General features: G+C 36.8%; 1 protein-coding gene across 8 annotated transcripts in view; it reads right to left on the bottom strand.

Moving 5' to 3' along the window:
* The window catches only part of LOC129733074 (unconventional myosin-IXb-like), a 120,325-nt gene that overhangs the window by 10,570 nt on the left and 85,199 nt on the right, over positions 1 to 24,556 (bottom strand). For 4 of the 8 annotated variants that reach the window (XM_055694637.1, XM_055694636.1, XM_055694632.1 and 1 more), the window contains 8 exons: positions 20,166 to 21,119; positions 19,960 to 20,102; positions 19,765 to 19,900; positions 19,441 to 19,706; positions 19,152 to 19,199; positions 17,347 to 17,796; positions 11,661 to 11,850; positions 11,501 to 11,584 (listed from right to left, as the gene is read on the bottom strand). In XM_055694637.1, coding sequence (XP_055550612.1) covers positions 11,501 to 11,584; positions 11,661 to 11,850; positions 17,347 to 17,796; positions 19,152 to 19,199; positions 19,441 to 19,706; positions 19,765 to 19,900; positions 19,960 to 20,102; positions 20,166 to 21,119 — 2,271 coding nt within the window. The remainder of the gene's footprint in view (positions 1 to 11,500; positions 11,585 to 11,660; positions 11,851 to 17,346; positions 17,797 to 19,151; positions 19,200 to 19,440; positions 19,707 to 19,764; positions 19,901 to 19,959; positions 20,103 to 20,165; positions 21,120 to 24,556) is intronic. The other 4 variants (XM_055694635.1, XM_055694631.1, XM_055694638.1 and 1 more) reach the window with 4 other exon arrangements.

Here is a 24,556-nt window from a genome sequence, read left to right on the forward strand (position 1 = left end):
TGTGATCGGGAGAACCCTTTTTATGCAAGAATGGAGTCAAATTACTAAGCCACTGCCCTGTTGGTTAAGCGACTTAATTTAACATAATATACAGGTACATAGAATATTTGTGCGGTGGATTTGTATACAAAACATCGACAAAAACCATTAGAATGGCGCCAAATGAAAGGACAATATAATCTTGTTAAATAACATGTTTTTAACCTACTCCCGGCAGAGAGAAAACAAAGATTTTATTAAAACACTCCACGTGACAATTTGCGAAATTATGCTTTCAAATAGAACTTCATACAGCAATTTTAAACCAACCACAGGTTATACAAATGTTGAATTCAAGAAATAAACATTTTTTTTTTCAGTTTGGAAACTTCAAAATCTGGTGGTTTTACACTGCCCAGTGGTCCAAAAACACAAAAAGTGGAACTTTATTCCATAGCGCTTTTCATCTTCATCCCAGCCAATTCTTCCTATGAATACCCCGCATAATCTCAAATTGTCAAATGTTATGAAAAGTTTACTGTATTAAAAATAAAAAAATAACTTTTTTGTGTTAAGAGATAGAAAAAATATCGAAAAAATGAGCTGTAATATGCTATAACTTTGCAAGGTAAAGTCTTGAGATGTGTGGTCTTCTAGAAAAACGTGTGTTTTGTATGCCTCAATGCTTTCATGAAACAACGTTTTTTTTGTAAAATGCAACTAACAAAAGTGAATTACAAAAAACTATTTTTTAAGTACATTTAAATAAAATACTCTTTAACTCTGTACCCAATAGAGATAGAAATTTTGTTCACTCAGCGAAGTTTCATGATTAATAAACTATTCCTTCATCTCTTGAAACAAAAAAGTTAGTGGTGCTTATTACGGGAGTCACTTCACGGTGAAATATATTTCACTCTCACGCTCACTTCACTTTTTTAGACCTATTCCCGATTCCACCTCAAGTGAGGTGACAAAAATCACCTCCGTGGAGTGAGATTGACAGTGAAGTGAAATTGAGAATAGGACAAATGAAATGAGATTGTTTCCCAGCTCAAAAATGTCTAAGTCGCAGAAAGTCGTTTTTTCCTGTTTTTTTAGATAACACCAGATCTTGACGTGTTCTGCATTTCTAAGACATTCGGCATCAAAAAAAATGTTTTTTTCGGTATCGAAAATGTCCTGAACTAGTTTGCATTTTTTTCATCGGGCAAAAAAATGAAAATTTGACCGCTTTAAGGCACGGATCAAATTCTGATTCGTTTCGTTACTGAAATAAAATCCAATTTTTACCATTAGATCACAAATCAATCAACTTTAAGACTTATGGCATCTCCGTGGAATCATTTCACCGTTCAAAATGGTCGTGAAATAATTCCACGCGAAACGTCTCTTTTTCCGTTCTCACTTCACTTATATGACACTCATAATAACCCAAATTCCGCGGTAGATGTCACTTTGCGACGTTTTTCTCATTACGTGAGTCCCGTAATAGGTTTTTGTTAACTTCACTCCCGTAATAAGCACCAGTATTTTCATTATATGAAAACCCACTGGACCATATGTCATCGTAAAAATAAGCTAAAATGTGTTATAACTTTGTAAGAAAAAGTCCTGGAGATGTGTGGGCTGAACAACGTTTAATCGTAAAATGGAACTAACAAAAGTTCAGTACAAAAAAAAAAACAAAGAACCATTCCTCTAGCAGCTGTTAAAACAAAAAGAGTTAGTTTTTTTTTGTTTTTAATATAGTAAACTATTTATAACTTTTGACAATTCGAGATTATGTGGGTCATTCATACAAACAGTTGTTTCAGAGACACTACTTAGCTAGAACTAAGGTGAAAGGCTCTTCATTTTTTTTTCCTGTATGGACTTCCTCACTGCGACCAGAATCGTTGATCTATTTTGAGGTATGCCCGGGTGTCTGCTGTCTTTAGCACTACTATTATTATCAATACCGCAATTGAGAAGTGGCATGCTTATTTTTATTTTTTATCAGTGCTTGTGTGTAATGCGCCACCCTTCCTTCTACACGCTTAGTGTTCTCCTATACACCGAGCCTCGTTCCTCCTGCCAAATATCACCAATTATCATTTCCTGGAGAAGTTTCGTCGTGCGTCCTTTTGGCCAGTTTTATTGATAAGAGGGACTTATTTTTGTTAGGAGGAAGTCACGCAAAGCTATTGTACACACTTAAAATTTACTGCCGGGTCTCGGTAATTTTTGTCGAGAATGGCACCACTGAGTGGTCGGTTAAAAAAATAATGACAGTTGTCACATTTTTTCGTTAATCTCGGTTCACCTAACTGAAACTTCGGAACAAAATATCCTTAATTCCGGTAGTGATAGTTCGTTAATATTCTATGCCGAAATTTCAGTTAGGTTGAGATTTACGAAAAAATGTGACAGCTGTCATTATTTTTTAACCGAGCACTCAGTGGTGCCGTTCTCGGCAAAATACCGAGACTCGGCAATAAATTTTAGGTGTGTAGATTTCAGCGTAAAGGAAGGGTTACTGGTGGGGAGCCTGAGAAAAAACCCATGCTTGAAGTCCTTTTTGACATCGAATGGTTCTACTAAGATTCGAACCCACGACCATCCGCTTGACAAAGCGGACGCTGTAACCTTGTGGCTACGCAGCTCCCCAAGGCTCTTCATTAGCATTGAACATTCCTTTTTCTGGCAATTATGTGTTCAAGAATTTAAAAAATGTAAAAAAGCTGAATAAGTTTCTGTAAAAGAACAACTTAAGGTGAAACTGGACGGTCGCTTTTTTCACACAATTTTGAGGTTAGGTTTCTTTGCATTTGACGCTTTTGAGCGTAAAAATCTCAGCTTCCACCTAATAACGCTCGCATTGCTACTCTATGCATGCGTCAGCAGGGCAAACAATCGGGCAAAGTTTTACACACGTAGTTTTGATGATTTTCGAGAAAAATCATTAGCTACGGAGTTTCACCTTAAGATTCTTTACAAACAAAATATTAGACAAATGAAAAATTCTGCTATTATTTCGAGTTCAGTTGGAAACTACATTAGAAGTGTATGAAATTGCAGCAGCTATTTGTTGACAGGATTTGTTTGTGAATGTAATGCAATAAAAAAACGACAACTATTCCATCACAACCCTTTTTTGTTAAGGGCTTATATGAAGGTATTGAACATTACATGGTTTGTTTGATCGGCGTGACGTCTTCGGCAAAGTTGTAGATGATAAATTTGTCTTTGCGAAAAAAATCTTCAAATTAGTTTTTTAGAAAAAATTTCAAAAATATATTAAAAACTAATCATCACACCAGTCGACAGAAGTAAAATAATGCTTCCCTAAAGCTCAAAATAGCTGCCCTAGAAAGATTATAGCTCTTTAACCATTCCTGTTAATTTTGAGGCCCTTAGTGTAAACAAGCCAGAGAGTCGTATAGTAATTGTTCACCGGGTTCGTCGCTTCAACGTTATGTTTACGAGAAAACTCATTTAAGTCTCTGAAAAAATGTTGGTGACGAGGGGCACCAAAATTCACAGAAATGGTCAAAAACCTATAAACTTTCCTTTTTTTTAGTTTGAGCTTTAGGGCCACATCTGATCAGTTGACTATTGTCATCAAAACTTTAAAAGGTTAGCTATTGGTGGTTGCTTGATCATGGAGATTAAAATAAAAAAAATGAAATTTTCTATGAAAAAGAAAAAAAAGAGCAAGACAAAAAATAAGAGTAACACACAGGAATTTATTGTAAATTAAAAAGGGTATCAGCTCTATTATCGTCAGGAGGGTAAATGATGTCCAAGATCACAGAGCACCTTCCTGCCAAAGATTATTTCTCCATAGTGCTTATGGGTTCGCCACAGAAGGCAGAATCACGAAAGGCAGAACTCTATGACCGTTCACACAAGGCAGAATATTCCAAAAGGCAGAATTTCGAAGGGTACGAAAGGCAGAATCACTGGTAGCAAAACCAGACTCACGATAGTCAAAAGCGTGATAGCAAATTGTTACGAATCCTGGTCACGGTATCAAAGCTGCTACTCTACATTTATTATTTAATATTATTTGTTAACCAGACAAAATAACTGGTCACAAGCAATGACCAGTTTTGATGGAAGGTGCAAATCAAGCCTAATTATTAGATCCGAAACGCGCAAACTGGTTTGGCTCAGGTTCTAAAGATTCTCACGGCATCGCGGATAGTAATTTTTCGATGTTAGGTAAAACTTACTCTAGTCTCAACGGCTTGTTGGTTATAATTAACATAAAACAACTCATGCGGCGAAGACGCATAATCGAGGCGGCACAAAGCCGCCGTGGTTTCCGCGGTCCGAGCCGGCCGCCGACCCGCCGTCGGAAGCGACGGTCTCTCGCATACAAACAACTGATCTACTGGTTTTCTAGGATTATTTAAACGAGTTTTCTTTCCCTTAGTTAAGTCCGAACGAGCGGTAGCGAGTAAGGACAGCATACACTAGGACAATAGAGTCGGCCAAAGGCCGCGAGTGTGTGTTGTTACGAAGAAAATAGACCATTTTTTGATTCTGCCATTCGTTTCTCTTTGTGATTCTGCCATTCGTTATTCTGCCTTATGAAACATTCTGCCTTTTGTAATTCTGCCTTTTGATTTTCTGCCTTCGTAGGAGACCCGTGCTTAATACGGGAGTCACTTTCACGGCGAAATATATTTCACTCTCACTCACTTTTTGAGACCTATTCCCGATTCCGCCTCAAGTGAGGTGACAAAAATTACCTGCGTAAAGTGAAATTGCCAGTGAAGTGAAATTGAAAATAGGACATATGAAATGTGAGAGTTTCCCAACTCAAAAATTTCTAAGAGGAAACTTTTGGGCCCTACCGCTAAACGAAATTCGAAGGTCAATTTTTCCCTTACGTTCCATTGGCCGCAGCTCAAAAATTTGTAAGTGCCAGCGAGTCGATTGTTTTTTCAAGAAAAAAAAAGTTTCGCCTTGTTACTGAAAAATAAATCCCATATAGGGTATCTGTTCTAATATCGTCAGATTTTACCTATTATTGTCCGGGGGGTAAATAATGTCCTAGAGCGTTGATTTCTTGCAAGATGGTTCTTCATAATGCAGAGCATCTTCCTACGAAAGATTAGTTCTCTATGACTTTATTAACCCCCCGGACGATAATTGGACAAACCTGACGATAATAGAGCCGATACCCTATATTATCACTAGATCACAAATCAATCGATTTTTAAACTTCCCTTTCTCCGTGAAATCATTTCACCGTTCAAAATGGTCGTGAAACAATTCCACGCGAAACGTCGCTTTTCCGTTTTCACTTCACTCATAATGGTGCTTATTACGGAAGTCACTTCACGGTGAAATCAGAGTGAAGTGAACAAAATCCTATTACGGGACTCACGTAATGAGAAAAACGTCGCAAAGTGACATCTACCGCGGAATTTGGGTTATTATGAGTGTCATATAAGTGAAGTGAGAACGGAAAAAGAGACGTTTCGCGTGGAATTATTTCACGACCATTTTGAACGGTGAAATGATTCCACGAAGATGCCATAAGTCTTAAAGTTGATTGATTTGTGATCTAATGGTAAAAATTGGATTTTTTTTCAGTAACGAAACGAATCAGAATTTGATCCGTGCCTTAAAGCGGTCAAATTTTCATTTTTTTGCCCGATGAAAAAAAATGCAAACTAGTTCAGGACATTTTCGATACCGAAAAAAACATTTTTTTTGATGCCGAATGTCTTAGAAAAGCAGAACACGTCAAGATCTGGTGTTATCTAAAAAAAACGAAAAAAACGACTTTCTGGGACTTAGAGATTTTTGAGCTGGGAAACAATCTCATTTCACTTGTCTTATTCTCAATTTCACTTCACCGTCAATCTCATTCCACGGAGGTGATTTTTGTCACCTCACTTGAGGTGGAATCGGGAATAGGTCCAAAAAAGTGAAGTGAGCGTGAAATATATTTCACCGTGAAGTGACTCCCGTATTAAGCACCAATAACCCAGATTTCACGGCAGATGTCACTTTGCGACGATTTTCTCACTTACGTGAGTCCCGTAATAGGACTTTATTCACTTCACTCTGATTTCACCGTGAAGTGACTCCCGTAATAAGCACCTATGACTTCATTAACCTCCCGGACGGATAATTGGACGATAATAGAGCCAATACCCTATTTAAAAAAATAACGTTTTTTTTTTCTAAGAAAACTATATAGTGTTAGTTGATAGTTGATAGTTTTTAAATTGGAGGAATAAAAAAAATAACATTAAGTTAAAACCAAAAATCACAAATTGTTTTCTACATTGTATTTTTTTGGAAGAACAAGTTTTGATAATATTATTATCTACAACTTTGCCGAAGACACTCTAGCAATAAAATACTCCGTTTTGGCTCTAGAAATATTTCATCATCAATAGGCATTCGGCTCAGTAAGTTTGATTTATAAGTCAGCACAAAGTTCTCTGTGCTAACGGGTATCTAACTTTGTGAGTATTCCCTGAACCGAGTGATAATAAAAATATTGATAGAGCCAAAATCGTTTGTTTGATAGGTCTAGTGTCTTCGGCAAAGTTGTAGATAATAAATTTGTTTTTCCAAAAATATATGCACTGTAAAAATAAATTCGAAAATTTTGAAATTTATTTTTTGACATGAAAATACGTCTTCCTTTAGCCTACTACATAGGGGTATAACATGAAAATTCATTAATGGAAAGGGGACGAAATTTGTCCCTTTCGAAATGCTTATAAGTCGGTTTTTTCTAAATGGATTTCTTTCATTTTTGTAGCAATCGCTTTGTCAAGCTTTGGTAAAAATAAAAACTACCTCCTTTGATTCGTCGCTTGCTGGCTTTCACTAAAAAGCTTGACAAAACAGTATAGTCAGTAACGTAGCCAGGGGGTTTAGGGTTCAAATCCCCCTTAGAGCTTAGATCTTCAATTTTTTTTAATACTAGGGTTCTGCATTTCTGTTTATCAGGGTACCAATAGCTTGCATGGGAAAGGTTCCATCTTCGAAATTCGGTTAGCAGTAGGGTTCAAAAGCTTCGTAATCTCGAAAAAAGTCCTCATGCAAAATTTCACTTTGAACGGAATTTGGGCTAAGGAGCCTTAAAGTGGTCAAAGACTCACTTTTTGACTGATAAAAATGCACAGACTTGGTCGATGTCGAATTGTCAAACTCGAAATTAACTCGATGTCGGAAATTTCATGCTTTTTTCATCGGTCGAAAAAGTGAAACTTTGACAGCTTTGGGGCACGACTTCCGGATGTTCGATTACAAAGGACATGTTAATCTTGGAATCAAGTCTGTTGCCCACGAGAAACAAAGTGTCTAGCATCAGCAGTTTATTTCGGCGAAAAAAAAATATCGACAAAATATACTATTTGAGAATACACAACAGAAGGCTGCTTCGTATGTCTGTCTGTCTGTGAGAATTTTCGTGACTAGATATGGATCTGGACTACGGGGATTTCTTTCGAGAATACAAAACTTATGATACTTATCGCTGAACGAAATTCAAAAAGTCATTGCGTAGCGGTTTATCTAAAAAGCACGCGCGTTGCACGGTAAGCGGTATCGTTAAAGATAGCAAGAAAACACTTCATCTTTTACGTTGATTCCACCTATTCGCTCTCTTCAAAAATTCTCCTGCACTCTTATCTCTAGTAAAACGCAACCCGTACTGAGAGTTAGTGATGTGAGCGCGTCGAACCACTGTTTTTCTAATCCCGTTTTGCTACATAAAAGTCATTGATTTAGGTTACGCTCTATTCAATAGTCTCAAAATTCGCATTTTCCGTCAAAGAACCCCACCAGAAGTAATTACTGGCTACGCCGCTGTACCTAGTTAGCTGGGAATGCACTTTTTGTGCTATAAAATTCTTTTACTGTAGCTATAACATTCTTTTGGTACATGGTGGGACGGACGGACGGTCCTATATTAGCAGTAGCAGCAGCGGGTTGTGCCAGTAGCAGCAGCGAGTTGCACCAGTATCAGCTGGTTTTTCGAGTTTGTTTTCGGCTCCAATCCAATTTTGAACAGCAAACTGCCCTGCTAAGGGCAACTGAACAAGTAATTTAGGATTATTCATTTATCCGAAAGGGCTCAAGCGCTAGATTTCAGAAGTAAATGCTTCCTTATTATGCTCAGTCAGTGATATCGTAATTTAATGTACGAATTAGGAGTACTGCAACAGCTCGTTTGCATTAAAATTCGAATATACAGCATCGCTACATTTTCATTCTTCGAAAGTTCATTTGACGTGAAAAAACCTGGACAAGAATTTTATACATCGTTCGATCGGCAGAATTCTCCGAAAAACTGCAAAAAAAAGGTTCCCGTAAAAGTTTCTCGAAATTTATGTAATTTAAGAATCATTCACGAGCTATTCATATTAAAATTCAACACTAAAATGGTTTTATCGTTTTTATGGATTAGCATCCAGTCAATATCCCGAAAATAAGACCGAATAAGGTATGCCGGTTTATGAGAATAGTAAACTGGAAAGTAGAGTGGAATTATCGCACAAGCGAAGAGAAGCAATGTAAACGAGAATGGATTTTGGCTGTTAAACAAGTGCGTCTAATGATGAGCCTTGTTTAAGGAAAAGCTTGAGCAATTGAGTATGGAAAGAAGTTAAGTTCATTATCACGAGCATAAATTCATAGGTCTAAATGGTAAAAAATAACAGAAAAGTAAAGATTACCTAAACTTTTTTAAACTCCTTTCGAAAGTAGTGACGGCAAGAGGTTCGCAATCCTAAAAAACCTTGGACAATATTTTTTTACACCGTTCAATCGGCAGAGTGCTTTTCCGGACTGCAAATAGAAGTTACTCGGAATTTATGATTTTTTTAAGAACCATCCGCAAGCTGTAGTTGATTCAACCAAAATTGTATCACTGTGGTTTTTAAGGAAAAAAATCCAGTAAATATCCCGCAAATTAGATCAGTTGAGGAATGTCTGTTAAATAAGAGCGAGTTCCTAGAATGATGGGCCTTATTTAAAAAAAGGGTGTGTGCTGAATTCTGTGGCACCAGATCTCTACTTTTGGATACACTAAGGAGCCGAGGAATACAACCCTATGTGCCAGTTCGTGATATTCTCGCTCAACGAAACTTGCCATACATGCTTCATATTTATAGTTATTTGGTGAGCATCAAGGTGCCTATTTAACAGCGAAACGAATCTCTGATAAAAAAAGCTTGTTAGTTTTAGTATAAGATTTAGTTTCAGATCGTCGTCGGCAGCGAGGATAAAAAATTTGCCTTTAGCTTATAAGATATTTTAGACCATAAGGCGTTAGATATAATTGGCTCCGTAAAACATTAATTTGTATTTTGCCGTGTCAAATAAATGTTGTGTGAACAAAAAAAAAATGGTAAAAATATGTTCTATCTTTCCATAGGTCATACTACAGTAACTAGTCGCGAATATTACTTAGGATGGATTGGCACACTGTGAAAAATTGGATTAACATTTTGGATGCAATCAATTCTGCAAGAAGTAGATAAGATGGAGAGGTCATTATAATTGTCAGTTTAAATATTTTTGTTCCTGAAGTTGAACGGAAAATTATTAATAATGAAAACCAGTGAATTTTCATCGCTTTCCAAAGCGAAACGACGCAAAAAAAAAAATAAGCGAAGATTGATTATTCACTTGTTGTTTTGACGAGAGATTAAACTGGGTCACACATATTCCTAAGGTGGACAAAAATAAGAAATAGTACCACCGTTTTTGTTGAAGAATGTGATTTCATCATTATCCTTGGTTTTCCGAAGCAGGAGGTATTCTATCATGGTAAAAACTAAGACAATCTGTTAGTTGAGAAGACAAGACGGTACTAATCAAAAAATGTTGTGCTTTAATCTTTCCACAAGCGAGAAGTAACGAAATCAATATATTTATCAACTTCACTAATGTTCCAAACTGGTTGAAAAGGGAAATCGCTCTCTAGCACCCGGTTTAACCTGAATTATATTCAACAACCGGTTCAAGCCTTTGTGCCTAATTGCACAGAAATCCATTACACCTTTGATCTCTCTGGCGTGCTTATGAGTTATAATTACAAAAATATGCTTGTCGTGTTCACTACATCGCGCTACGCTTCTTTACACTCAATTTAACCAATTAAATTCCCTACCACTCCTATGGTGACAATCATCTTCAGCTTCAGCATCATTCCAGTAACCAGCAGTAGGGTAATCGTCAAACTATGCACCGTAGCCAGGAGCACCACAAATGCCACTCTAACACTGAGGGGGGTCAATCGAATCTGTACATTGTACTGCATGGTTCATTAGAACTTCGGTTGCACTGAAATCCCCTCGCTTCTCCACATCTCACTCACAACACAACACAACCCGTGGTATTATAATCACAATTTTCAACCACGTCGAAAAGGGTACAAATATGATTTCGAGACGCGCACTCGCTGGTCGTAGGTAAAATTAGAACCAGTCCGATCCGGGTTGAAAACGTAACTGAAGAAGGAATGCTAAAACTGCCAAGGTAAACCGGAGCCGGAGCCCAAATTTCTCCGTGCGTTTGTTTTGTTGTTGTAGATTGGATAATGATTTTCTCCAGTATAGAAATGACTGACTGCTTTTGTGCCTTTTATGACTACTTCTTCCGTTTGGATGGTTTTATGTTTACCGAAGAGGTAGCTATTTTGGACTTTTTCGAAATATACATTTTCTGTAGACCGAAATTATGTTTCTGTACCCTGGAACTGCCCTTTTCCAGCTCAGCTGTTTTGGATTTATTTATTGGACGGTTTGATGGGTAGAAAAATTTCTGCTTGCAGCTGAATACCAACACCACCTTCCAGAGGCAGGTAAACATAGCAAGCGGCAATTGAGACATCGTCGGATAAAGATGTACTTCTGTTTCCAGCTGAGCCAAAACCGCCGGCAAAATGACGACGTCGTACGTCAGCGGTTCTCAACCATTTCTTGTTCGCGTACCCCTTGGCGATATTTTTCATATCGATTGTCGATTGGCTTGGAATGTTTTCGCAGAGTGGGAGAGAGTAGTGGTAGATCATGTTGTGGTAGTCTTGATTAGGTTTCAAATTGAACTATGGTTTGTTTGTTTGCTACAGTCATGTTTTAAAAGCAAGATTGAAAAACAAATGAAGTATTTTAGAGGAAAATTGCTTTGTTCGCCATTACTGATTTTTCTTTCGCGTACCCCCTGAAGGCTTTCGAGTACCCCCAGGGGTACGCGTACCCCAGGTTGAGAACCGCTGTCGTACGTGATGAAAGTCGAGACTCTTTTCTTATCTTGCATAGAGCGCAATTAGCATACACTTGAAGAAGAAGGGGTTGCCCTTTTTGCTAGTCGTTTTGAAAAGTTTGTTTTATTTTGCTATGCGGCCGGTATTTTTCACGGCTTAGAAAGAAGATCAAGTTTTGTAAGGATCTAGCGTCAGTTCTCACGGAATCCAATATAATCTTAGCTCTAATAGTATTGAATCTTAATAACAGATGTTTTTTCGAAGAAAATTATTCAGGGAATTCATCCTTACCTGTCTTGTGATGGTGGCATCGTCAAACTGATTGGGCACCTTGTTCGGATTCGATTTGATACACCGAATGAAGAATGGATTCGCCTGCAACATAGTAAGAACAAAATTAGAATTAAGAGAGATTCTTCAAAGTCGCAAAACAATTAATTTTTACTCGTACCTGATTGAGAGTTTCCATGAGGGCAATCAGCGAGATCTGGAACTGGGCCGTCACCGTGAGCGGTTGTTTGCGAGTTTTCACCGCCGTCTGATTGTTGCTGAGATTCTGGCCGGCGGAGAGCGTTTTCACCGACTGCAAGTTTTTCAGGCCTTTCTTCGGTCGTTCTCGGGGACGAAAGGATTTGTTTTTCCTGTTTTCAATACGAAGTGGAAAAGTACAAAAAACGATTAGGTGCATTCGAGAAAACTGATTCACGTAGAACAAATATTCATACAGGAATCTTTTATATCACGTGAAGTGACTGCTTAGTGCGGGTTCACCTTCAGTGATTGCACGAGACGTAAGAGATATTTCTATAGACTTCAATGGCAATTGTTTATCGTTAAACGGGTTTGCCATAACGACAGAAGGTTCGGGATATGGAACTTGGCTTCGATGAATTGTTGACCGTAAAATGTTACACTTGAATCAAATAAATTTGTTCCCTTTAAATGGTCTTTGAGAACACGATTCGTTAAACTTGCAAAATGCATTGAAAGTCATTGAATATATTCTAATAGGAAAAATATAAAATATTGTATACAACAACGGATTTGCACTCTACTTGTATTCAACTTTTTGTTTTAGTTCCCAATTTAAATTTAAAACAAGTGGATTGATGCGTTTGTTAGGAGAAAAAAATTGAAATGTTGGTCGCAAAATTATTGACAATCCATCATTTGTTTAATTTACTTTTTGTTAACCCAAGTTACTATTAACATGAATTCTTATTAACAATTGTGATCTATTTACCTTTTATCTAACCGTTATTTATGATTCAATACTGTTATCCTGGAACGTTAGTCCCGGTTGAAAGAATGTTGCAAAATAGTTTTGTGTCAATTTCAAAACATTGAGGCAATCATTGAACATTAGCATGATGAGTTTAAAGATGCAATGCTGTCGAATTTTTATTGTTGGTTCTATTATTTTTGGCGATATGTGAAGTCGTGGACAAGTTTAAGTCCTCGTCAGAATTGTTTTTCTTATAATTTATTATACACAATACATAACATTGTATTATTTAACACAATTGTGAAAAAATGTTTTATAGTATCAAATTTATTTTTTATGGATTCACATAATTTTCCAAGGTATAATTTGAACAGCGTACGACATTTAAGGTAGCCAACTTTGCTTGATAGATGTCCAAATTAGCGCATTCCATTTTTGTGCTAATAGTTTCGTTAACCAAATCACAGATTTATTTTTTTAAGGGGGGGATTTGTTAGTAGCTTAAGTATTTATAAAAAATATTAGTAAATAATGAGTATGTGTGTCCAATCACAAATGGTGACTTCTCAACACTGTTAGAAATTTGTAATTTTAATTGTTAGGATTTGTTTGCTTTCGCAATTAAGATTTATCATTCGTAGGGATTTAAACCTACTTGTCAAAAAAGGGGAAGTAAACTTATAACTAACTTAATTGCTAACTTATTGGCTATAAAGAGAGCTTATCGTAGCAATTGAGGATTGCAACGATTTTTGTCGAAAATTGTTAATAATTTTATTTGACATAGTTTCTAATGGTTCAACACCAGTAAGTCTATGTAATTCGAGTGTACCAAACCAAGGAGGACGCTTCAAAATCATTTTTAGAAATTTATTCTGAATCCTTTGGAGCGTTTTCTTCCTTGTTGAACAGCAACTTGACCAGATCGGTACAGCATAAAGCATTGCTGGTCTAAAAATTTGTTTTTAAATCAAAGTTTAGAATTCCTGTTAATGAGAGGATATAAACATCTCGTATATTTGATGCACTTGGCTTGTATTCTCTCAATGTGCTCTTTGAAAATAAGTTTTTTATCATAAATTAGTCCCAAGTACTTAACCTTGTCAGACCAACGTAAAATAACCCTATTCATCTTGACAACGTGGCTATTGTTTGGCTTGAGGAAAGAAGCCCTAGGCTTATGCGGAAAAATTATCATTTGAGTTTTAGAAGCATTGGGAGAGATTTTCCACTTTTGCAAGTAGGAAGAAAAAATATTTAAACTTTTCTGCAATCGACTGCATATGACACGAAGACTTTTTCCTTTTACGGAAATGCTTGTGTCATCGCAGAACAATGACTTTGTACATCCTGGAGGCGAATTAGGAAGATCTGAAGTGAATATGTTGTACAGGACTGGACCCAAGACTGAACCGTGAGGCACACCTGCTCTGACAGGAAATCTATCAGATTTTGAATTCTGATAGACAAAATGCAGAGTTCGATCAGTAAGATAATTTTTTAAAATTTTGATTAGGAAAATTGGAAAATTAAAAGTTTGCAATTTCGCAATCAAACCTTTATGCCAAACACTGTCGAATGCTTTTTCTATGTCTAAAAGAGCAGCTCCAGTGGAATAACCTTCAGATTTGTTAGCTCGTATCATATTAGTAACTCTGAGCAATTGATGAGTAGTGGAATGCCCATGGCGAAATCCAAACTGTTCATCTGCAAAAAATCGAATTTTCGTTAATGTGTGACATCATTCTGTTAAGAATAATTCTCTCAAACAGTTCACTTATTGAAGAAAGCAAACTGATTGGTCGATAACTGGAAACTTCAGCTGGGTTCTTATCCGGTTTTAAAATTGGAGTAATTTTTGCATTTTTCCATAATTTGGGAAAATATGCAATTTTGAAGCAGCAATTGAAAATTTTCACTAAAAATTCCATTGCGCTTTCAGGGAGATGTTTGATTAATATATTAAAGATTCCATCGTCACCAGGTGCTTTCATATTTTTGAAATTTTTAATAATTGATCTAATCTCATTCAAGTTAGTTTCAATTATTTCTGCAGGTAAAAAATTCTGGGAAGAAATTAAAGCAAATTGACGTGTGACTTCATTTTCAGTTGGACTCACAAAATTCAAATTTGAGTTATGAACACTCTCAAACTGCTGAGCAAGTCTTTGACCCTTTTGTTCATTGGATACAAGAAAACGTTCACCATCTTTTAAAACTGGATCTTCGACAGCTTCCAAAAAGGTTTTGAATATGGTTTAAATTTTTCAACTTTAGTTTCAAAATTTTGATTTCTCAGAGGAGTAAATCTATGTTTAATCTCTCCCTGTAAATCTTTATGAATAGTTTTAAAAACAGGGTCACGAGAACGTTGATATTGACGTCTGCGGACATTTTTCAAACGAATTAGAAGTTGAAGATTTTCGTCAATTATTTGTGAATCAAATTTCACTTGAGCCTTTGGAACAGAATAATTCCTGGCATCAACAATTGCACATTTTAATGCTTCCAAAGCGGAATCAATATTCACTTCGTTTTGCAAATCAAGCTCATTGTTGAAATTTCTTTCAACACAAGTTTACGCTTCGCGACCTCTCAATTGAGTGCCACACACTGTGTTTTCTGTCTTTGTGGTATTTTTTTTTTCTTTACGAAATCAACAATATTTCAAAAAAATTACTCGAGAAGCCATTGTTAACAACATGTTCCATAATTTCGAGTTGAGCTAGCTGATTATCTTCAACACAAGAAATATTATCTACTGAATAGAGGCTTTGCTTAGCTATACTAGAATGTAAAAAAGACTATTTTTGCGTTTTCGTAAAGTAACGCTAAAGCTCGAGTATAAGGCACAAAATTTCGTTCGAAGCACAAATGTACAATGTTTCCAAAGCCGCAAAAACGTGATCGAAATTATTTTGAGCTGAAAAATTGATTTTAGAGCAGTAGTGTGTTCGGCAAAATTCTCCCATTAATTATTCTCTACTTTAAAGGAGTTGCAATTTTCTTAATTATCCATCAAAAAATAAGAAACGAATTTCACATTTTATGATAAACAACTTTGCCGAAAACGTCATACTTTTATCTGCCTATTTAAATGTTCTTTTGTGGAGTTTGCTATAGAATGCTCCTTGAAATCATTTTTGTCACTATAACTTTTTATAATGATTTTCTATAATTTTTCAATGCTCTACAATATTTTTCTCTATAACGAAACACATAATTTCACCGAAGAAAGTATAGTTTTATTTCCAATATATCTTTAGTTATTGAGAGTTGGTATTAAAATATTGCACTAATTTACTAACATGTATCTACAAAAACCGTAAATATCCGCAACATAGAAATGATTTGATTTGCAGACATCAGTAGATTTTTAGGTTTTCTGTTAGTAAATAAGTGCATTACTTAGTTCAAAAACTTCAAAGAAATACAGGAGATAAAAATAAAAGTATTTTTGTTATAGCAAACAACATTGTAGAAATTGTTGAAAACGTACGTTGAAAAAAAAAATAGACATATTTTGGTATTATGTCTTCGGTAAAGTTTTTCCTTATAAAATTTGTCATAACTTTTTCGAACACAGTGGACTTTTATATGCAAAAACGAGAAAAGTTTAAGGTGGATTAATCACAAAAATGCAACCTTCATAAAATGGAGAATAATAATATTTGTGAAAAGTGAGTTCACTGAGGCGAGCCTTTTTTCAATGTTTTATATTTTGAGAATAGATAAATCGCTCGCTCGTTTTGCTCAAATTCTGAAACAAACTGTCAATGATTACTTCTCGAGTAACATAAATTTTTTGGTAAGAAGAAAAATCTTGTTTCCGTGTGTTGATGTTTTTAAAATTATTTGTTCTTTTCAAAATAAATTTTTATGCAGAATCTCAATTTTTTTTTTCAATATTTTTAAATGAAAGTTCGGAAAATTCTTCAGAAGTCACCCATTGACAACTTTTCTCTATCTCTCGTGACTATTCAGATAAAAACTCCCGACTTTTTCAAATCTTAATTCAAATAATTTTACACAAAAAAGTATGCAAAGTTGCTTGGGGTAGTAAGACCCACAAAGTTTTAAGAAATTCTGACAGAGTGCTGCCAACCTTTCAATCGAGTTGGCATGAAATATGTCGTATATTGTGTGGGTTTACCCTTGTAGAAAACTATGAAGATTAGATTTGATATGAAAATCGGAAAAAATACAGACAAGTTCCGTTTTAGGCTTCCGAGCTTGACTGTATTATTTTTTCCGATAATTCTTATCGTTTTTATTTTCTAACCAGAATAGAATAAATAACTTCATTAGGTCACGGGTAAGTAAAAGTTATTAAAAACTAGATTCTAACTGAAAAACTTTTGTATGAATATTTCATAATGTTTTTGTAAACGTTTTTCAATTCTTATTAGGAAATAGGGGTAGCATCCTTCAAACGAGAAAATAAGTAATTTGGTTTTGTAATTTTAGAACTTATTTTTCTTATCCCAAGACAGCATAGAATAAAACATAGTAGCAATTACTCAATATTATCAATACATCAGTTTACGGTTTGATTATATAATGATATTCACATTGATTGAATTAGGTTGATATAGAAAAAGATTATACAGTTTTGTTTTCAAGTACCATGCATCAATTGAAGCACACACGTTCAAAAAATCAGTAAAGATACTTCAAAACACAGAAACCAACTCGGAAAACATAGAAGCAGCCTAAAAGCAGAAATTACTAATCACACAACAGGCTAGGCACAGGAGCACCACTTTTCGTCGAAAATGATCAATGAACAAGGAGTGTGGAAAATGTGGGATTGTCCAATCGGGGTGCGCGCGCGTTTATAAACAAAACCGAATTTGTGCGTTAAATATAGAACAGAAGCGAAAAATTAAAAGAAAATAAAACAAAATCTTACATTACAATCTGCGAAGCGCGCGCCATCACATCCTGCGTCGAGCGTTCGAAGCGATTCCGGGCGGCCAGGGACGAGTTGTAGCCCATTTTTCCGCCGCCGCTGCCGGTTACGTTTGTTGTCAACAATTGTTTGCCACTAGCGCTACTGCTATTACTATTACTATATACAGAGGACTGGGAACCGGTGGTTTGATGCTGCTGTTGTTGCTGCTGTTGGTTTTCAAAGCTGAGCTTACCGTCCGGAAAGTTTTTATTGCTGAATGCGTAGCTAGACCAGGATCTCCGGGGTGTCCCACTAGCCCCGAGATTGTTGCTTAGCGCTACGGTCGTCCCCGGGCCAAGCGACTGGCGATAGCTTATTCCGCTACTGTTGGCACTGTTTCCGCTATGGCCGCTGTTGTTGTTCGTTACGTTCGAGGTGATATCGTGCATGGCATTACTAATTCGCTTACTGTTTTTTTTTTTCAATTTTGGACGGTGGCGGCGTCCGTCATTGGAAGGGTGTGCCGTGTTCAGAGCGAAATAGGTAGAGTATATGGTGTAGATTTTGTTCATGATTATGATGGTGCAAATTTCATTGGTTGATTGGTGTTGTATAGGGAGCAGTTTTTTTTTACACAATGAGTTCGGACAGTATGGAGCGTGATGAAGTGGATGAAAGTAAACAAAGAAAATTAAACAAAACACATCAAGTGAGAAAGTGAACAATGGCTATGTACTGCTATGTAGATAAGATCACACCAAACACACATACAGGAAGAATAACGCTAATGTTCAAGCACTAGAAATTTGTAGTGGAATGACAATTAATTAGATACAAAATTTACGTTAGATACAAACATCAGTTATTAGAGACAAAAATCGAAAGAATCAGACTGATCAATTTGGTTTAAAATCAAATTGCGGATTTTTTTTTATACAGCAGATAAACTTTTATCAATAAAGTTTATCTGCTGTATAAAAAAAAATCCGCAATTTAACAGGTAAATTTTTAAATGTTTCTTATACTCATTGACTGTTGTGAATTGCATGTTTTTACTTTTCAAAATGTTGGCACTGTTAGCTAACGAAAATAACCATGCGCCCTCTTTCTATTTAAACTAAATGGAGACGCCTAGTTTACTACGGATACAGCCACTTCAAATTTTTGAAGCCCCAGATTATACTCATATCTGATCCGAAAGGGTTTAATAAAAGAGAAGACCACGTGCATCGAATTAAAAATAGGGACGTAAAAAATGACGAAGTCTTGCTTTATTCTGACAAAAAAATCAATAATATCAACTGTCTTCATAGGTACTACTACCATAAAATGATTTTTCTCAGCTGATTATGAAGTAAATAAACCTATTTTTGTGAGTCTCATTCATCAGATAAATCATCGGAACTATGACAAACTGCTGTATATGAAGAAGCGTCAATAAAACAAAGCTTTAACTAATCACACCGTGAACCAGAAGCAATCGGCCAAGCATCGGAATATGAACGATAGCGATAATCACCTCTCTCTTTCTCAGGACTACCTTGCGAAACAGGCGATCGTTCAGCATTCGCGGCATATTGCCTAGCTCTGGAAATTTACGCGCTGACGAACAAATCGCAAAACAATACACATTGTAGAATAGAACATGAACCATAGAACCAGATGATACAGAGAAGCAATCGCCGAACAAGATGCGAAGACAAAACAACACGTACATGATATTTGAGTAAATATTTAGAAGCTGTAGCAGCTTTCACAAAACGTAGTAAAAGAACAAAACACAGTAACATAAACAGACAGACAACCAGGGAGGCTCCACTTACGCGATTCGGTTAATAGTTAGGTTCACCGATGAAACCGTCACTAGATGACTACAGGAGACGAACGTATGCACGTATACGGGAAAAGAAGGAGAAACAACGGAAAAAAGGAGACATTTGATGAGATGTCACGGAACAAAAGAAATGTAAAAGTTTCAGGGAAAAAAAACCTCCACCCTGCTATGAGTATGACCGTGGAATCGAGAAGCTGCTTCCAGAGGGAATTTAAAGCAGGGACGAAATCAAGACACAGCGAACCTAAACGGCCCTCAGCGGACCGGAAATCACTTACCTAACGATGCTCTCGTTTGGAGCCCGGTAGCGACTCTTGGTGGCGAGTTTATTGTAGGACTGATCGGTTCGCTCCTTTCGGTGCTTGATACCGGCCGATCTAAATGCAAAATAGCCGCGAAAAAATGCCCGTAGAATGGCCCATCGGAACACTGCCACCGGATCGGCACCGACCAGCTCCCGCACAAATGCCATACTGGAATTTTTCAGTACGCTCACAATGTCCTGCCGCATCAAATCGAGATTCTTTTCGCGCATTTCAGCCACCTAAAAAGGAATAAATATTCTTAAATTGTTTCTCAAATAGTTCATTAGAATACCGTACCTGATATTTCACTTTGCCAGCGTAATGTTTAATGATAAATGCATTTTCCTTCCGCTGAGGTTTCTCATAGAACTGACTGTCTTTGTGGACGCTGTTAAACTTTTGCAATAAAGTTTCGTTGGTTGCTCCCGGGAAACTAGAACAAAAAAGTCAATCAGTCTAGTTGCTTTTTAGTCAAAACCGATCCCAACTTACTTGCATAAATCATCCAAAATACATAGCAACCCAGAGGGTTTCGACTCAAACAACTGCAGACATCCCGAATTGTCCAAAAACTCAATGTCAGTCCATTTGATGCCCTCTCTCTTATACTCTTTTTGCTCATATTTGAACACGTGCTACAAGAAAAACAAATTTCAATCAATAGTCTTTACTTACAGAACGGAATATTTGTAACTTACCAAATTGAAATAATACTGTAAATGCTCATTGGCATAGTTAATGCACAACTGCTCGAAACTGTTCTGCAGTCCAAAGTCTTCGAAGCCAAAGATGTCCAGCACACCGATCGAGTGTCCGGTATGCATGGTTTGGTCCTTGTTCAGCAGCGCGTGGTTCACCTGTAGGACGATCCAATCGAACAGTGCTCCGTAGAGACACTTAGCCAGCGCGTCCCTAGCGGCGATCGCTTCCGGCAGCTTGTACTGCATGATCAACGTTTCACCGCTGGCCTTGACTCGTTTCGATGTTAACGCCGAGAGTAGCGTTTCCTGCTTAACTCGCAGCAACTCCGATATCAGTCCAACCACTTCCGGGTTCCGCACCTGGACACTTTCATCGTGGTGATAGGTGGATTTTTTCGGAAAGAACTCCACATTTCCCAGCAACAAAACAGCGGACAAAACGGCAAACAACCTCCGCTGCTTTTCGGCCGAAAATCCGACCATTTCCATGCTCTGTTTTAGCCGCGAGAATTCATACTTTTCGTCACAGTTCTCCAGGGTAAGATTTTTGGCGTTCAAGTAGTGATACTTTTCAGCTGGCAGCAGATGAAGCGCTACTCGTTCCTGTTCCGTGGCCCCCGATAACAGATAGTAGAACACGTGGTAGTTCCGCTCGTAGTGCCCCTGCGAAACGATGCGACTTTTCTCGAGCAGATATTTTTGCACGACTGCACCCTGGACCATACCGTTTTCCCGGTAGTTGACCTGGATGAATTTACCGAACCGGCTGCTGTTGTTGTTGTGCGCTGTTTTGGCATTTCCGAACGCTTCCAGCACCGGTCCGGCACTGAGAATGGTTTGCTCCACGCCGGATCCGTGCGCTCCCTTCTGGGACAGAGCCGTCAGGTGGTGCAGCAGAAAATTGGTACTTTCGGTTTTACCGGAACCACTTTCGCCGCTGATAACGATACACTAGAAAAAAGGAGAGAAAATGTTTATTAATTAAATATCATCATGTTTTTTTTTTCACGAAGAAAAGGTTATGAAGCACAACAATGTGAGATAACTATTCCTTCATAAGCACCTAAGCTCAGGTTATGTACAAATTATGTAAAATGAACGAGGGGTGGAGAAAAATCCAACGACCTACATCTGAATCCCCCTTTCCACTTAGCAATATAAGTGAAGTGGAAAATCTCATTCTTACATTCCTTTGTTATGGAGAGCCCTTCTACGACGGTAGCCAACTCGGCCGTAGTTCCGTTACCAATCAGGAGAACGGGCGGCATACCCCTATGAGAACACCCATAGTAGGAGCTAATTTCAAAAGGGAGAACACAGCTCATCTCCCTCTGCCATGAGCAGATGGTTTGTTGTTTGATGTTCCACTAGATGAACTATTAATTCACAAGTCGAAAAGGATGTGAAATTGATTCCTACATCGCCCTGTATAGCTGCTATAGGTAGGCATCTATTTTTCATTCAGCGGTTACTTTTGGCCTAACAACAGGTAATGCTTTATGATGAAATTTTCAAACAGCATGGCATCTGCCGTATTAAGCATTATTCAACTTTAATACTCAAATCATTCTTCATTCACAGCTTCAACCTATGACATTTTTTTTTTACATTTTCATTTGTTTTGCTCGTGACCGAAAACGCATGTCATTACCAGAGGTGTCCGCTTGATTATAAATTGAAAGGTTCGAAAAGGTCGATGCCGGTAACTGTGTTCTACACGCTCATAATGACGCAACGGTCGGAGACGAAGCGAGAAGCCCCGTTGAGCTGCTGCCTGGAATATGTATCCGCAGAATTTACAAGCTTTAATGAAAATGTTCGATTTACTTTCGTTCTGACGCTGACGTAAGTGCATTTCCTCCAGTCCAGCCCAGCATCATCATCCACGTTTCGACCTTCTCGATTTTGACGACAGTGATGACGATATACTGGGACTTTGTGGCGGCTATGCGAGCGAGAAAAAAAAACAACAAACTCTTTCGCTATGACGTGAGCTCATCAGGAGTTACAATTAAAAACCGTTCCAACCTGCGGCAGCGGCAGGTGGTGTGGTGTAAGGTGAAGCGATATTTTTAAAATAAATTATGCCGTATTACGGTTAACAGCGGGTTTTTGTTATGCAAAAATTCAGTTTGAAATTACAGCTGAAAACCCTAACATGGAAGTAAAAATAAAACCGGCAAGAAGCCGTTATAAAATTTTGACTCAAACTATATTTTTCGTGAGTAACAATTATGATTTTTATAAAATATTTTCATCAAACTCTCGTAATCAGAATTAATATCGAAGATAGAACAAGATTTGAATATAATGCACAAAATTGCTAATGATCACAAATATTTTATATTTGCTCAGAGTTTCCTTAATGCACATAAGAAGGTTTTTTTTAAGAAATATGATATTTGCCTTTTGATTTTGGGCGGTTTTTTTTTTTTTTTTTTTTAAGAGGGATTTGTTAGTAGCTTAAGTATTTATGTTAAATATTAGTAAATAATGAGTATGTGTGTCCAATCACAAATGGTGACTTCTCAACACTGTTAGAAATTTGTAATTCTAATTGTTAGGATTTGTTTGCTTTCGCAATTAGGACTTATCATTCGTAGGGATTTAAACCTACTTGTCAGAAAAGGGGAAGTAAACTTACAACTAACTTAATTTCTAACTTATTGGCTATAAAGAGAGCTTATCGTAGCAATTGAGGATTGCAACGATTTTTGTCGAAAATTGTTAATAATTTTATTTGACATAGTTTCTAATGGTTCAACACCAGTAAGTCTATGTAATTCGAGTGTACCAAACCAAGGAGGAAGCTTTAAAATCATTTTCAGAATTTTATTCTGAATCCTTTGGAGCGTTTTCTTCCTTGTTGAACAGCAACTTGACCAGATCGGTACAGCATAAAGCATTGCTGGTCTAAAAATTTGTTTGTAAATCAAAAGTTTGTTCTTCAAACAAAGTTTAGAATTCCTGTTAATGAGAGGATATAAACATCTCGTATATTTGATGCACTTGGCTTGTATACTCTCAATGTGCTCTTTGAAAATAAGTTTTTTATCATAAATTAGTCCCAAGTACTTAACCTTGTCGGACCAACTTAAAATAACCCCATTCATCTTGACAACGTGATTATTGTTTGGCTTGAGGAAAGAAGCCCTAGGCTTATGCGGAAAAATTATCATTTGAATTTTAGAAGCATTGGGAGAGATTTTCCACTTTTGCAAGTAGGAAGAAAAAATATCTAAACTTTTCTGCAATCGACTGCATATGACACGAAGACTTTTTCCTTTTACGGAAATGCTTGTGTCATCGCAGAACAATGACTTTGTGCATCCTGGAGGCAAATCAGGAAGATCTGAAGTGAATATGTTGTACAGGACTGGACCCAAGACTGAACCTTGAGGTACACCTGCTCTGACAGGAAATCTATCAGATTTTGAATTCTGATAGACAACCTGCAGAGTTCGATCAGTAAGATAATTTTTTAAAATTTTGATTAGGAAAATTGGAAAATTAGAAGTTTGCAATTTCGCAACCTTTATGCCAAACACTGTCGAATGCTTTTTCTATGTCTAAAAGAGCAGCTCCAGTGGAATAACCTTCAGATTTGTTAGCTCGTATCATATTAGTAACTCTGAGCAATTGATGAGTAGTGGAATGCCCATGGCGAAATCCAAACTGTTCATCTGCAAAAATTGAATTTTCGTTGATGTGTGACATCATTCGGTTAAGAATAATTCTCTCAAACAGTTTACTTATTGAAGAAAGCAAACTGATTGGTCGATAACTTGAAACTTCAGCTGGGTTTTTATCCGGTTTTAAAATGGGAGTAATTTTTGCATTTTTCCATAATTGGGGAAAATATGCAATTTTGAAGCAGCAATTGAAAATTTTCACTAAAAATTCCATTGTGCTCTCAGGGAGATGTTTGATTAGTATATTAAAGATTCCATCGTCACCAGGTGCTTTCATATTTTTGAAATTTTTAATAATTGATTCAATCTCATTCAAGTTAGTTTCAATTATTTCTGCAGGTAAAAAATTCTGGGAAGAAATTAAATCAAATTGACGTGTGACTTCATTTTCAATTGGAATCACAAAATTCAAATTTGAGTTATGAACACTCTCAAACTGCTGAGCAAGTCTTTGAGGCTTTTGTTCATTGGATACAAGAAAACGTTCACCATCTTTTAAAACTGGAATAGGCTTTGAAGGTTTCTTAAGAATCTTCGACAGCTTCCAAAATGGTTTTGAATATGGTTTCAATTTTTCAACTTTAGTCTCAAAATTTTGATTTCTCAGAAGAGTAAATCTATGTTTAATCTCTTTCTGTAATTCTTTATAAATAGTTTTAAAAACAGGGTCACGAGAACGTTGATATTGACGTCTGC

This window comes from Wyeomyia smithii, chromosome 3, assembly GCF_029784165.1.
Source record: "Wyeomyia smithii strain HCP4-BCI-WySm-NY-G18 chromosome 3, ASM2978416v1, whole genome shotgun sequence".
Classification (NCBI taxonomy): Eukaryota; Metazoa; Arthropoda; class Insecta; order Diptera; family Culicidae; genus Wyeomyia; species Wyeomyia smithii.